The sequence below is a fragment of the Petaurus breviceps genome, unplaced genomic scaffold, assembly GCF_028583685.1.
Source record: "Petaurus breviceps papuanus isolate PSGF00001 unplaced genomic scaffold, PetGlider_PUasm1.0 523, whole genome shotgun sequence".
Classification (NCBI taxonomy): domain Eukaryota; kingdom Metazoa; phylum Chordata; class Mammalia; order Diprotodontia; family Petauridae; genus Petaurus; species Petaurus breviceps.
In genome coordinates this window covers 4,190,191-4,204,815 of record NW_027186356.1, presented here as the reverse complement: position 1 = coordinate 4,204,815, position 14,625 = coordinate 4,190,191, and the positions used below count along the sequence as shown (strand labels likewise).

Below are 14,625 nucleotides of genomic sequence, written 5' to 3'. Positions count from 1 at the left end.
AAATTCTGCTTACTTCTTTCTTCCTTCTTATTTAATTTTATTATATCATCTAGAGACATCTTAATCTAATCAAGTTTCCTGTGATTGCTTTTTTGTGGTTCAGTGGTTACGGAATCACCAGGGCCACCATCCTACCACCAAACCCAAACCCCTTCATCAGTCATAGCAATCTGGGAGGCTTCCTGGAAGGGGTGGAATCTTCTAAGGAGGAAGACATGGAGGGGAATGTGGACACCCCAACCAGGTGCCAAAAACCCATTTCAGACTCTTAACAACTCATTACACGCATTCTCAAAGGGCAAAAACTAGAGGCACAGGTGAGTGGGAATCACCAGGAAGTAGATTTAGGATTACTTTGAAGAATTTCCTAACCATTTGAGATGTACCAAAGTGAAATGGGCTACCTTGAGAGATAATGAACTCCCCATCACTAGAGGTATTCAAACGGAGGCTAGATGACCATTTGTTGGGGTCATTGTAGAATGAGTTTATTTATTGAGCAGAGAAAGACTGGACTAGGTGGCCTCTGAAGTCCCTTCAGATTCTAGGCTTCTAGTACCCTCTGAACCATCTAGAACAGGGTGTTCTTAACCTTTTGGTTTCATGGACCCCTCTTCCAGTCTGGTAAATCATAAGGATATTTTCTAAGAATCATGTTTGTAGCCTGCATTCATAATGGGAAAAAATGCTAAATTTTATTTACAGATTAGTGAAAATAAAGCTAAACATTTTTCCCATCCAAGTTCATAGACCCTTTGTAAACCTCAGGTTACAGATCTCTGTTAAGAAAAAGATTCTCCCTTCTTCCATCTAGACAGTAGGAGAGTCTTGGGCCTATCTCCTGCCTGGGACCAGGCCAACCTCCCTTCTCTGGTTCCTTGGGATAGATGGGTAACTAATGAGTTTTGTTCCCATCTCTGTGTTCATGTGTCAACACTCCTGAGTCTGTCAGATGGTTAAAAATGGAAACAAGATGTTTGACTTTTTTTTTTCCTTTAAGAAAACCTAACTACCCAAATAAGGAGAGGACAGCCTGCTGAAGCTTCAGCATGGGAACTGGAGCCAATTTGTTCCTTAGAAAGGTTAGGAAGAAAGTAGCTGCTTGGCCCTGGGGACTTGGGCAGCCTCCAGGCTTCCCAGAAAGGGGCCTGGGAGGTTAAATACCCCCCTCCTGCTGCTGCCAGCTTGCACTTGGTCTCCTGGAACACACCAGCAGCTAGTTAGTCAGGCTTCTGCTCTCTATTGCTACTTTGTACCCAGAGGCAGCCAACCCATCCTAACCACCATGGAAGCCATTAAGAAGAAGATGCAGATGCTGAAACTGGACAAGGAGAATGCCATTGACCGGGCTGAGCAGGCCGAAGCTGACAAGAAGGCAGCAGAGGACAAGTGTAAGCAGGTGAGCTGTGTAGCCAGGTAGCCCAGGGAACAGAGTATGTAGGCCCAGGAGAGCAGAGCTCACATCCTGTCCCTGCTAGTGGCTTGCTGTATAATTTGGGGTGTCACTTGTCCTTGGGCCTCACCCTCTTTGTCAGTAAAGCAAAGGGGTCCCAGACTTCTTCACATTGTTTGTAATCTGGATCCCTTGGACAAGTGGGTCTGGTGAAGCCTATGGACCCCTTCTCAGAATCATATTCATAGATGCATAAAAATCAAGTAAAAAAATTACAGTGAAATCCAATCATATCAAAATAGCTATCAGAATTAAAAACAAAAAAAATAGGGACGCGGCCCCTGGGATTAAAAACCACTGGATAGTCCCTAAGTATCTTACATTCTATTCTGTTGTTTTCATTTATTCCTTCTCTTGGTGGGGAATCCACAGCCTTCCCTTCCTCCACTCCCCCAGATAAAGGCTCTGTCCTTGGGTCTTTCTGCTGCTGTCAAGGAGAATTAGCTCAAGTTAAGCCTCTTGCTATAGCAAAGGAAGGCTCATCTGCTAGTTATAATGTGTATGGTATCAGGTCTAAGTGTGATATTCCTAAAATGTGACTTTGTAGTGAATTACAATGTCTTTGTGTCTGGGAGCTGGGTGTGTTTTTGCATCTACCTTCTAATTTTCAGATAGAGATATACATGTGCACGTTTACCTGTTGTTTTTTATCGGTGTGCATGCATATTTGTGGTTTTGCGTACAGAATTTATGTCTTCTTGTATATACCAATGGTTTCATTCATGGAAAGGTTGGGGTGAAGGGTATTAGGGGAGTGTATATATGTGGGATACTCATTTCATCCTGTTTTCTCACTTCTCTATGCAACAGTATTGTGACTTTGTGTATAGGATATGTGTGTGTGAGTACATGAATGTAAGCTTGTACACCTGTAACTTCTGTAAGACGGTATATGGGTGCATATTTGGGAATTTGAATACTGTGTGTATATGTGTGAATATGTGTAGCTAAGTTTGTGTGTGTGTTCACACCTGCGTATGAATGTGTGATTGGGTGTATAGTCGTGTGTTATGAGAGTATATACCCCTGATGGTATATATGTGTCCATATGTGAGACTGTGGAATTACGGCTTTGTGTATAAAGGTGTACATCTCTGTGGCTGTGTATATGTGTATATCTGTGACCTTGTATATTAGGAATGTGTTCGTGTCTTTGTGTTTATGTGGGACAGAGGGTGGGAACTGGTTGCATACATACGTGAGACTTTGATCTAAGAGTGCACATATGGGTATATATGAGACTGTGTTGCTAGCTGTGGCTTTGGGTATAGGGTTGTGTGTGTGTATGACCTCATCCTGCCTTCTCATATTTCTATATAATAGGACTTTTAGCATAGACTGTGAAGATATGGTTGCATGTGAGCACGTGTATGTACCTGTGATTTGGACATGGGGTGGGGGTGAGTGTATACTTGTTACTGTACATGGCGGTATGTGTAACTATATATGTATATGTATGCATGTACCTGTGTTTATGTATAGGGTATGCACTTGTATGATTGCATGTGTGTCTGTAATCTTATATGTTAAGGATGGGTTTTGTATGTACATATGTATGTATACCTGCAGAGGAAGGAGGGGTTCACTGTACATAAAACTGTATAGGAGTATGTGTGGATACATACTTCTGTGCATGGGTGTTTGTGAGGCTGACTTTGTATTACTGGTAACTTTGTATATAGTGCCATATATATAGTCTTGTGAATGTTTATACTATGTACAGAATATGTGTGTATGTGTGCTGTGTGTGTGCCTGTGTCCTTGTGTATGGGGAGTGTGTGTGTATTGTGCTGTGTGTGCCTGTGTCCTTCTATATTGGGAGTGTGTGTGTGTGTGTGTGTGTGTATACCATAGACTTTTGTAAGGAAGAAAGTTGTGCACAAGTATCTGTCTATGAATGTGTATGAATATATGTTTGAAACTGGATTGTATACTTTGTATGAAGTGATATTGTATAAAAGTGTGTGTGTGTGTGTGTGTGTGTGTGTGTGTGCCCTAATCACCTCTCACCTGAATTACTCAATTGCCTTCTAATTAGACTCGGTGCCTTGATTTTCTCCAAACTCCATGCTATACTCATCTGCCAAAATGATTTTCCCAGAGTGCAGGTCTGAACATGTCATACCCACTGCTCAGTAAACTGTAGTGATTCCCTATTATGTCCAGAATCAAATATAAAATCTTCTATTTGACATTTAATGCTCTTCCCAACCCAGCCCCTTCCTACCTTTCCCATTTTCTTTTTCATTCCTCCCATTCCTACACTCTATGGCCTGTTCCTCATACACAACACTCCATGTCCTGCCTTTGTGCCTTGGTGCCCCCATACCTAATATGCTTTCCTACCTCACTTCTGCATTGTAGCCTCTCTGGTGTCCATCAAGAGTCAGCTCAAGGGCGCAGCTAGGTGGTGCAGTGGATAGAGCACTGGCCATGGAGTCAGAAGGACCTGAGTTCAAATCCAGTCTCAAACATTTGGCATTAGCTGTGTGCCTTGGGCAAGTCACTTAGCCCTGAATGCCTCAAGGAAAAAAATAGAGTCAGCTCAAATCCCACATTTTGCAGGAGGCCTTTCCCAGTCATACCACAACCACACATACACTCACATAGCTGGTGCCTTCTCTCAGAGATTACCTTCCATCTACTCTTGTATAAAGAGTAATAAATCTTGTGTGTGCCTAGTTACATATATGTTATGTCCCTCGTTAGAATGTGAGCTCCTTAAGAACAAATAATCTTTTCCCAGGGTTAGCTAGGTGGAACAGTGAATAGAATACCAGCCCTGGAGTCAAGAGGGCCTGAGTTCAAATCCAGCCTCAGACACTTAACACTTACTAGCTATGTGACCTTGGGCAAGTCACTTAACCCCAATTGCCCTGCCTTTCCCCCCTCCCAAAAAAAAATAATCTTTTCCCTTTTCTTTGCATCTTCAGGACTCAACCCAGGTTCTGATCTATGGTAAACACTTAATAAATTCTATCTGACTATATGAGTGACAGAGTACTGGTGTGTGCTCATTTCTGCCTGTAACTTTGGGTATTTGGAGTCCATGAGTGTGTTCATGTGTGTGTATAAATGCATGCATATATACCTGTGCATATGCACATGCATGTATACACATACCTCAGAATTTGTATAGATGAGTGTGGAGGGTGTGTGTATGAGAGTGGGAGCACCCACAAAGACAGGATGGCACAGAATGTCAGAGCCAGGAGGGCCCCTTAGAACACAGAATGTCAGAGCTAGAAGGAGCTTTCAATACAATTCAATCCACCAAATATCCCTTAAGCACCTACTGTGTGAAAGGGCTTCCATTAAGGTTCTCATCATGGTCTGGAAGTCACTCAAGGTTCACCAAGACTCTATTCCAGCAAAGCACAAATTCTGGAAGGTCCTATCCTGCTGGGCAGGCTTCTGCTCGAATTGAATTGAATTGGACTGAATAGAGTGGGGCTGAGTAGCACAGGTGAGTCTACAGAGATTCATCCATGTGTTGACTGCACAGTGACAAATTTTTTAGCTGCAGCAACTGACCAACACCAGGCTCTCCGTCTCAGAGAGTCTATGGTCCTCATTGGTAGAAGAAACACTCACTGGCCAAAAAAAAAAAGAATCATTGAAGCCAATAAACTCTCAGCAGGAAGAATACAAAAGAGGCTTCAGGTAGTTGACAGTAATAATAAAAATAACTTTTATCTAGAACTCTAAGGCTTAAGGGAGGCCACCTGAGCAGTAGCTAGAGAACTGGCCTTGAAGCCAGGAACTCTTGGGTTCAAATGCTACCTCTGACCCATATGGACTGTGTGACCCGGGGCAAACCACTTAAACTTTCAATCTCCTGAGCTGCACAGGAAGTGTCAGCATGTGCTAGCAGTGACGGTTTCCTCATCCAAGAATACCGATGAAATCACAGATCCAGTCTCTCCCTTTGAAAATTCACAAAGTGCTTTACCTATATCACATACAGGTCTCTAGGTGGTGTAATGGATAAAGAATACCACTTTATCTATATCACTGCTAGGCCTCTAGGTGGCGCAATAGATAGAGAATTAGACTTCGAATCAGAACAGCCTTAGTTTGAATTTGGCCTCAGACGCTTATGAGTTATGTAATCCTGGACAAGTAATTTAACCGTTGTCTGCCTCAGTTTCCTCATCTACAAAATCAAGATAATAATAGCACGTATAGAAATTGTAGCTATTACATATGATATCGTATATTATGCTATGTTATGTTGTCATGTAACATCATGTCATATTGTGTCATTTTATGTTTAACTGTGTCATATTAAATTGTGCCATGTGATGCACTGTGATGTGTGTGACATGGCATGGCATGATATTATATGACATGGCATGGCACATGACATAATGTTGTTATTAAACCATCTCATTGATTCTCACAATTCCGAGGTACTATTATTTCCCCATTTTACAGATGAGGAACCAGTCTGGGAGGGGTTAAGGGACTTGCCCTGGTAGTCTCTGAGGTAGGATTGGAGTCTTCCTGACTCACCAGGTCTAGCTCTCACACCATCCACTGAGCCACCTAGCTGCCTAACAGCAAGGATACTAAATGTCCAAAATAGGTAATATCCAAAGTGAAGTGTGACAAGAGCCCGGGAGAGGTGCAGACAACGTGCTTTAAGAAACACAAGAAGGCAGAGAGCCCTTTTGGCTGGGGCCTTGGAGGAGGAGGTGAAGGGAGGCTGTGGTCAGTGGCACCTGAGCTGGGTCTTGAAAGGAAAGGTTTAGCGTATTGCATTCCAGGCCAGAGTGACAGCCTGCAGGAATGCACTGGGGTGTGAGAAGGCTGCATGAGATCAGGCCAACAGCTCACTGTCCAGTTTGTTGGGAACAGAGAGTGCAGGAAGGCAAGAAGAGAAAGATAAGCCTGGAAAGGTAGGCTGGGGCCAGATGGAGAGGGCCCTCAATGCCAAGCAGAGGAGTCCATGTGTTATCCCCTAGGCAATGAGCAGTCACTGAAAGGTTTTTTGTTTTTGTTTTTGCACACTCTGCTCAAACCTGTACCTTAACTATCTGATTTGGGCAGGTGTAAAAAGATAGGACTGGAAAAGAGAGAGACCGAGAGAGAAAAGAAGAGGAGAGGAAGAAAGAGAGAGAGATTGAGAGAGAGGAGGAGGAGGACAGAGAGAGAAAGAGGAGGAGGAGGGGAGAGAGACAGAGAAGAAGGAGGTGGAGGAGGAGAAGAAGAAGGAGGAGGAGGAGAGAGAGAGAGAGAGAGAGAGGAGAGAGAGAGAGAGAGAGAGAGAGAGAGAGAGAGAGAGAGAGAGAGAGAGAGAGAGAGAGAGAGAGAGAAGAGAGAGACTGACTTGAGGCAGAAAGTTAGGAGGCAATTTATACTAACTCTAACTCAGTCCAGAGAGGGCCTGAACTAGTCTAGTGGTCCTATGAGTAGAAAGAGTGGACAGATGCAAGAAATACAGTGGAGCTTGCAATGACAGGATTTGATCATTGGTATTAGGGGCTGAAAGAAGACTCCGAGACAAACCTGTGCTTTTAGCTTGAGTTAACTGGTTCAGCATAAATTGGGAGCTGGGAAGAGGGCAGGCCAAAAATAAGTTTAGTTTTTAATATGTTGAGGTGGCGGTTCCAGTGGGATATCTAAGTCGTTGCTGTCCTTTGTTCTTAAAGAGAACCATGACATCAGGGAGGTGATGCCATGACTCTAAAGTGAATTGGATTTAAGTGAAGGAGGGCTGTGCAGAGTCCACCAGCCTCACTTTCTCCTCCAAAGCCATCTGGGTCAAGTGGCAAGATATAAATCAGGAAAACTGGAGATGGCCTAGGATGCAGAAGTGACTTTGAGCTTTATAAGCTAAAGTCTTGGTTTGACTGAGGCAACACCCATTCCATGATTAATGCTAGGCAAGAAATGAAGCCGAGGATGGCCTCTTTTACTTAGTCAAAAAACAAATCAATCTAGCAGGGGAAGATCCTTGGGGTTTCTGGTCAAAGCAGAAACAATTGCTATGTACATTCACTGCCAATGACCCCTAAGTGGGCTTGGGATGGAATCTCTTGTTGGTCAATCAATGACAGTCAGAGTGATTTGAGGTTAAGGTGTGGTCCTTAAAAAATGTTTCAGAGATCAAAATTTACATTCCTTTGGGGAGAGCACCCACAGGTAAGGGTATGATGCTCTATGTGAACAAAGAAAAGAAAAATAAAGAAAAGAGCTGTATTGCCCAACTGGCCACTTCCAGTTGGATCCACAATGGGGCAGCTCCTCTTTCTACTCACAAGTTGTTTGTCCTTCATTCTCCAAGAGGACCGTGCCATCAGGGAGGTGATGTCATGACATGCAAGTGAATTGAATTTGAGTGAGAGAGGGCTGTGCAAAGCCACCAGCTTCACTTTCTCCTCCACAGCCATCTGGATCCAGTGGTGAGATATAGATCAGGACAACTGCAAAAGGCCCAGGATACAGTGGGAGACCTTGGCCTTCTTAAGCTAAGGTCTTTTAACAGGTCTCAGTTTGACTGAGGCAATGCCCATTTCCAGCAAACAGTTAGAAAAGTAGACCTGGAGTTTGGGAAATGATGGGGGCAACTGAGTAGCACAGTAGGTATGTTGAGGTTGAAACAAGTGACTCATTCAAGATCACAGAAGCAGAATTTGAAGAAGAAAATTGTAGCCATTGGAATAAATTAGAAGAGGAGAGAAAAGGGGAGAGAAGGAGAGAAATAGGTCAGAGGCAGGGTCTTGGAAAACATACTTTGGGGGTAGGAAGAGAAAGATGACCCATGGGGGTCAAAAAGTCACTAGCTGTTGGGGGGATCAGGAGAATGTGGTGTTTGAGCTGAACTTTGAAGGAAACTAGGTATTTTAAGAGGCAGATTTGAGTAGGGAGTGTATTACATAAAGGACTCAAGGGACAAACAGTGTAAAGAAGGCCTGAAGTATGAACAAAGGGGAGTAATGTGTAATACAGATTAGAAAGGTAGAAGAAAAACTGTCTCTGAAGCCAAGGGAGAAGAGAGCACCCAGGGAAGAGAGTGGTCAGCAGAATCAAAAGTTGCACAGTGGTCAAGAACAATGAGGACTAAGAAAAGGCCTTTGAATTTGCCAATGAAGAGGTCATTTTAAGACTGCAGAGGTCCATGTTAGGAGAGCAGCAGAGTCAACCTGCATAGGCTGGAGAGCAGATAGGAGTCAAGAAAGTAGAGGTACCAAGTCACTTAACCTCTGTGGGCCCCAGTTTTCTCCTCTTTAATATAGTAGTTGAATCATGTGGCCGCTAACATCTCCAAGTTTCTGATCCTAGGAAGCCTTTCCATTCTGGTAGGAAATTTCGCTCTGAATAGAAGCATCAGCAAGAGCCTGAGAACACTTCCGTTTCTTATTAAGGCACTAAAGGATGAAAGTGGATCCTAGAATCCTAGCCTTAGCTCTGAAAGGGACCTCAGAGCCATCTAACCTAATTTCCTTATTCTATAGATGATGAAACTGAGACACAAAGAGAAATGACTTTCCCAAGGTCACACTTTTTAAGTATGATTTAAGATACTTAAATGTTGAATGAATGAGTACCAATTCTATGGCACTATGGCACCCAGTTTTCTTCTCTGCAAAATGGGGATAATAACAACAATAAGAGAGAATAATAATAAACACTAGTACATGTAGTAAGTCACAGAACCAGGATTGCAGCCTGAACTCTCTGACTCCAAAGCCAGGAGTCTTTCCACTGGGCCATGCTGACTTCAGTATATTATTATTATTAATGTGCCAGATTCTTCCCTTCTTGGTTGATCAAGCAAATCCAAGCCAGTGGAATGAAGTCATCATCAAGTGAATGTCAGGTTTCAATGTATCTTTAAATCTGCCCCAGATCTCACAGACTATAATCTTGACACTCATGACAACAGGGGAATATCAGAGTAATATTTATGAGTCATAATCAAATCAGTTTCTTTCCTGAGGACCCATATTTCTAGCTCTGGGCTCAGCTACTCAATGGGAAAGACAAGAAAGGGAGAAAACATGACCCCTGTTTTTAGAGAGCTTACATTTATTAATAATAATGGTCCTGGAAATGATAATAATAAGAGTTTACACTATCATAATTATTAGTATACAAGACATGTAATATATTATTATTTATAAGATAATGGAAAATAAACACTAGATAAATGTGAACTATTACTAACATTAGCATTACTAAGCTAGTCACACTAATAGCTATCAATAGTTTCAAATTAATAGCTATTAATAACAGTTATAAGGAACTCTACAATCTATGATTTAATTTGATCTTCAAGGTGACCCTCTGAGAGAGGTATATAGGGATGCAAAGAGATAATGTATTTAAAGCATTGTGCAGACCTTAAAGGGTTATATAAATCACAGCTATCATGATTATTATAATGAAATGAAATAAATGTACAAAGTGCTTTGCAAACTTTAAAGTGCTAGTGTTTATTACTATCATTCTTTCTCTTTGTTGTTACTACCCCCATTTTACAGAGAAGGAAACTGAGTATCATAGAAAAGAACTGGCAGTCATTCATTCAACATTTATTAAGTGTCTACTACTTTAAAAACCTTTTAAGGGATTACCAAAAAGAAAAAATCAGACTTGATTTCCACCCTCGGGAAGCTTACAATCTACTAAGAGGGAGAGGATACACAAACAAGTAACAATAATATAAAAAAAATATATATTAAATGTCATCAGAGAGGTGCAAAGAAAAGATTAAGGGAGTTCCCTGGGAGGTGATGTGCTGTAGAGAAAAGACCATCGATTGTGGAGTCAGAAGACATAGGTTCAAATCCCACCTCTTACTTACTCACTAACTTACTAATGGTGTGACCTGAGGCAAGTACTTAACTTCTATAGGCTTCACTTTCCTCATCTGAAAAGCAAGAGAGTTGGACTAGATGACTGAGCCCCATTCCAGTCTTTCCAGTTCCAGATCTCCCATTCTATGACATGATCTATTCCTTTTTCACTTTCCTTGAAGTCCTTCCCTTTCCTTTCTGTCTCTGTGCCTGTAATCATGTCCCTCTTTCAAAGCCCAACTCAAGTGTCACTACCTTCATGCAGCCTTCTATGACTACCTCCAATCCCTCCCCCACCCCAAAAAAACACACCAAATTACACTTAGAAACAGAACTACCAATTCTAGCTCTAGAGTACACACGACACACTCAGAGTACTCATTCTCACATTATATTGGAAAGTGCTTGAATTCAGAAGGCCTGGGTTCAAGTTCTGATGCTGACTATACTGGCCATAACCCTGTGTGTCTCGGATCTAAACATAGGTCCTCTGACTTCCAATCCAGTGACTTCTAATCCAATATCCTTCCCAATACACTACAAGAGCTGGAAGGAACTCCAGAGTCATTCTAGTCCAACTCTCTCCTTTAACAAATAAGGAAAGTGAAGACCAGGGAAGTTCAAGTGAGTTGCTCAAGTCCCTACCTGAAATTGAATTCTTCATTAGGACAGTTATTTGGTCACAGATGCTCTACCTAGCTAGCATTGAGTTAAATCACTCCCTGCCCAAAGTGCTGAATGTAGGAATAAGACCAAGGCACTCAGCTGAAACTGCTGGGCCAAAGCCAGAACCAAGCCCAGGCCACTTTATCAGCCAAACACAAATGTGAGCCTGGAAATTCCTCAGGATAAAGTCTTCTCATAAAGGTGATATAAACAGACTTGAGGTAGACTGCAGCCCAAGGTGAACCCAGGTAGGTCCCCCCCTCAAATGGCAGAACCTGAGATTCCATTGGTTTCAACAGAACTGACTCCAGAAGGGGAGAATTAACCTGACCTGTCGCCATGCAGAAACCGGCATGTTTCCATTCATTCATTCACTCAACAAACAGTGGATGAAAGTAGAGGTGGGGGCAGCCCAGAGGTAGCATAAGAAACACTGGATTTGGGGCAGCCAGGTGGTGCAGTGAGTAAGAGCGCCAGCCCCGGGATCAGGAGACCCGTGATCAGTTCCGGCCTCAGATACTTGGCACCCACACAAAATAACTGGCTGTGTAACCTTGAGTAAGTTACTTAACCCCAGATGCTTTAAAAAAGAAAAAAAGAAAGAAAAGAAACACTGGATTTGGGGGTCCAAGAACCAGAGTTTGAATGCTAACTCTGCTACTCACTGACTGCATCAGGCAAGTCCATTCTCATCTCACACCTCAGAGGTCTGATCCCAAAGGTGATTCCCAGATCTAACATTCTATGTTCTAAAGTACCTTTCAGCTCTAACATTTTTTGTTCCAACGGCTCTCCCAGGTCTGCCAACATGAGTGAGGGACAAAGAAGAGAGAGCCAGAACTCTGGGTCTTTTGGGAGGAACAGCATGGAGGGCAGAAATGCCTTTTCCTGGGTGCTCTGGGTATTTTTTTTTTTTTTTGTAGAGGACAGGCGTTAGGGTAGCAGAAAAGAGAGAGTCTGAGTTTGGGAGGGACAGTGTGGGTGGACAGAGAAGAGACATCCATGCTGTGCTGTTTTTTTCTAGGGACAGAGAAAGGGTTCATGTTTTGTGTGTTTGCAAAGGTGAAGAAAGAAGGCCAATGGTCTGGGTGTACGGAGTGGACTTAAATGGGAAGAGCTGGGGTAGTGTGTATACTTGTGTATTTGGGGAAACAATGCAGGCAGGCTATATTGGGTTAGGTTTATGTATGTTTCTAAGAGAGACGAGAAAGATGAAACTGTGGGTGTTTGGGAGGACAATATAAGACAGTAAGAAGGAGAGGGACTGGATTTTGGGTATTAGGAAAGGGAGGAGTGGCATATAGGGCATTATGGGAAGTTAGTTGGAGAGGCATTGGGCTGTGGGGGGATGGGAGGAAGGGAAAGGTCTCAATAGGAATATATATGAGTTACAGTACTGGGCAGGGGATTTGACATATGGAGGAGCTGTGACCTGAAAAGCTCAGGGCAGATCTGTCTGGCTCAGACTATCCACCTTCTAGGGACAAAGCCCCCTCTTAAAGGGGAAAGAGCCCAGTGTTTTTGTGGCTGAATAAGTCTCAAAGGGTTCAGTTGCTCTCCTGTGGGTTTCTAACACCATCCTTAAAGCTCCTTCATCTGTAAAGGACCACATCTTCCCAGGAGCCTTCCCTGACTGCCCCAACCCATTCTGATCTCCCTCTCCTCTGACCTCCTGCAGCACTAAAGGCCTCCCTACATCTGGCTCCTAATTCAAGAGACACCTACATTGTTCTCTTCATCTTTTCTATTTGCCTTTACTTCTCCATGAGACTTCTATGGGAAACAATTGCATATCCTCCCATCTCCCCAACAGGAACAAGCACATGGCTGGGCACTCAAGGTGCCCAAATTTCATTTTCTGTTGATGTGCTCCCTTCTCTTTATCTGGGCTCCCCTTTGGTGTAATTTCTTCTCATTTTAATCATTCCAGGGGTGTATGAGAACAGACCAGGGAGATGTAAGTGGTATAGACCTGTCCCTGGCCCCTAATGGTTAGGGGTATTTGGTGGGTGTGAAATGGGATGAAGAGAGAGACAACCCCACATTTCGGTAAAGGCTTCCTGGTCATCCTAGTCTGACCTTAGCTGTAGATTGTCTGGGGCCCTTCCAGCAAAGGACCTGCCTTCAAATCTAGGAGAGGTGATGAGAAGTGAAGATACAGGAGAAGTGGGATATAAATGGAGAGTGAAAAAGGAATGAGAGCCTAGATAGGTAATTAAAATGATAGAGGGGAACCGAGGGATGAGGCCCTGATGGGGGCCAGAGAGATTGAGTCTCATGAAAATTGAGGGATGTGGGATAATAGAAGGGGTAAGAAAGGTGACTGACATTTGGATAAGTGTAATTATAGCACTGGGGCACAGATGGTAAAGCTGAAGCGTGAGGGTTTGAGAGGTAGATAGAAAGGGCAACTGAAGAGATTGTGGGGGAGTAAAGAGGGGGGGGAGAGACTAGGTGAGGACTGGGGAATGGGTGAGGTAAGGGTAACTGGGGGGATGGGAGTGTGCATTCTGTATAGGAATGGGGTGGAAAAAGGCGGGGGACCAAGTGAGGCCTGGGGGATGGAGATGTTGATTGAGAGAAAAGAAGGATGCTCTCTTGGACATACTCATGGTGGTTTTGCCCTTGGCCACAGATGGAGGAGGAGCTGGCGATCCTGCAGAAGAAGCTAAAGGGAACAGAGGATGAGCTGGATAAATACTCCGAGGACCTAAAGGATGCCCAGGAGAAGCTGGAGCTGACGGACAAGAAGGCCACCGACGTACGTACGGCCAGGCGGCACCCACCTTCCCACCCCTCCCCCAATCTCTCGCTGTCCAGGGTTGCCCCCTGGCGGCGGGGAATAGAAGCCGCCTCGCTGTGGCCAGCTTTCGGCCCCAAGGTGAGGGGCGACGTGGCCAAATCCCTCCAGTTCTGGGCCAGCGGGGCTGGAGCGGCCAGGCTGGGGCAGGCAGGAGACCTCCGCGCCCCCAACCCCGGCCCACCTCGCCCCGCCCCACCTCACCGTGGCCACCCCGCTCCCCTCCGCCCAAAGGCGGGCTTCGAGGCCGGGGGGAGGAGCCCCGCTGCAATCTTTCTCCTAATAAGTCCCGAAAAGGGGCATTTTCCAAGCAGCTGCGGCCAGCGGTGCTGACGTCACCGACCCTCCCCCAGCTGTGCTGACGTCACCGCCCCAGCCGCGGTGACCTCATCCATCCCCCCCCCACCGTAAAGCCGCCCGGCAGCTCAAGGGGTGGGAAGGAGGCGGGGGCTCCGGGACCAGGGCGGCGGCTCCTCTCCCTAGTGCAGACCAGCGGCGCCAGTCCCGCCAGCCCCAGTGCTCCCAGGCCGTCCTGCCCCGTGCCCCGAGCCCCCTAGTCCCCATGGCCGGCCTCAACTCCCTGGAGGCGGTGAAAAGGAAAATCCAGGCGCTACAGCAGCAGGCGGATGAGGCGGAGGACCGAGCCCAGAGCCTGCAGCGGGAGCTGGACGGCGAGCGAGAGCAGCGGGAGAAAGTGAGACTCCCCCAGCCCCTGCCCCTGTCCCTCTCCCTCCGCTCCTGTCCTTGCCCTGGCCCCAGCTCTCCCCTCTCCCTGAGGCCCTCCGCCTCGCCTCTCCGCACTGCTGATCCTCCTTTCTTTCCCCTTTTCTCCTCCATTCTTTCTCTGCTCCTCCCTCCCTTCCTGTTTCAGACCCTCCTCCCTCTCTTTGCCTTTCTTCTCA

General features: G+C 45.0%; 2 protein-coding genes across 3 annotated transcripts in view; both read left to right on the top strand.

The window, feature by feature from the left end:
- Window positions 1-1,057: 1,057 nt before the first annotated feature.
- On the top strand, window positions 1,058-14,056 carry LOC138172269 (uncharacterized). Its single transcript, XM_069101955.1, has 2 exons — window positions 1,058-1,399; window positions 13,559-14,056. The coding sequence occupies exons 1-2, from the start codon at window positions 1,286-1,288 to the stop codon at window positions 14,054-14,056; spliced, it is 612 nt and encodes a 203-aa protein (XP_068958056.1). The 5' UTR covers window positions 1,058-1,285.
- A 74-nt stretch (window positions 14,057-14,130) lies between these two features.
- Window positions 14,131-14,625, top strand: part of TPM4 (tropomyosin 4) — a 27,730-nt gene continuing 27,235 nt past the window's right edge. Inside the window, exon 1 of one of the 2 annotated variants that reach the window (XM_069102129.1) lies at window positions 14,131-14,417. In XM_069102129.1, coding sequence (XP_068958230.1) covers window positions 14,286-14,417 — 132 coding nt within the window. In that variant the 5' untranslated portion in view covers window positions 14,131-14,285. The remainder of the gene's footprint in view (window positions 14,418-14,625) is intronic. The other variant, XM_069102130.1, reaches the window with a different exon arrangement.

Coding starts and splice junctions, on each gene's coding strand:
- LOC138172269 (XM_069101955.1), top strand. CDS start 1,286: ATGGAAGCCATTAAGAAGAAGATGCAGATGCTGAAACTGGACAAGGAG. Junction 1,400..13,558: donor CAGAGGACAAGTGTAAGCAG/GTGAGCTGTGTA, acceptor CCTTGGCCACAG/ATGGAGGAGGAGCTGGCGAT.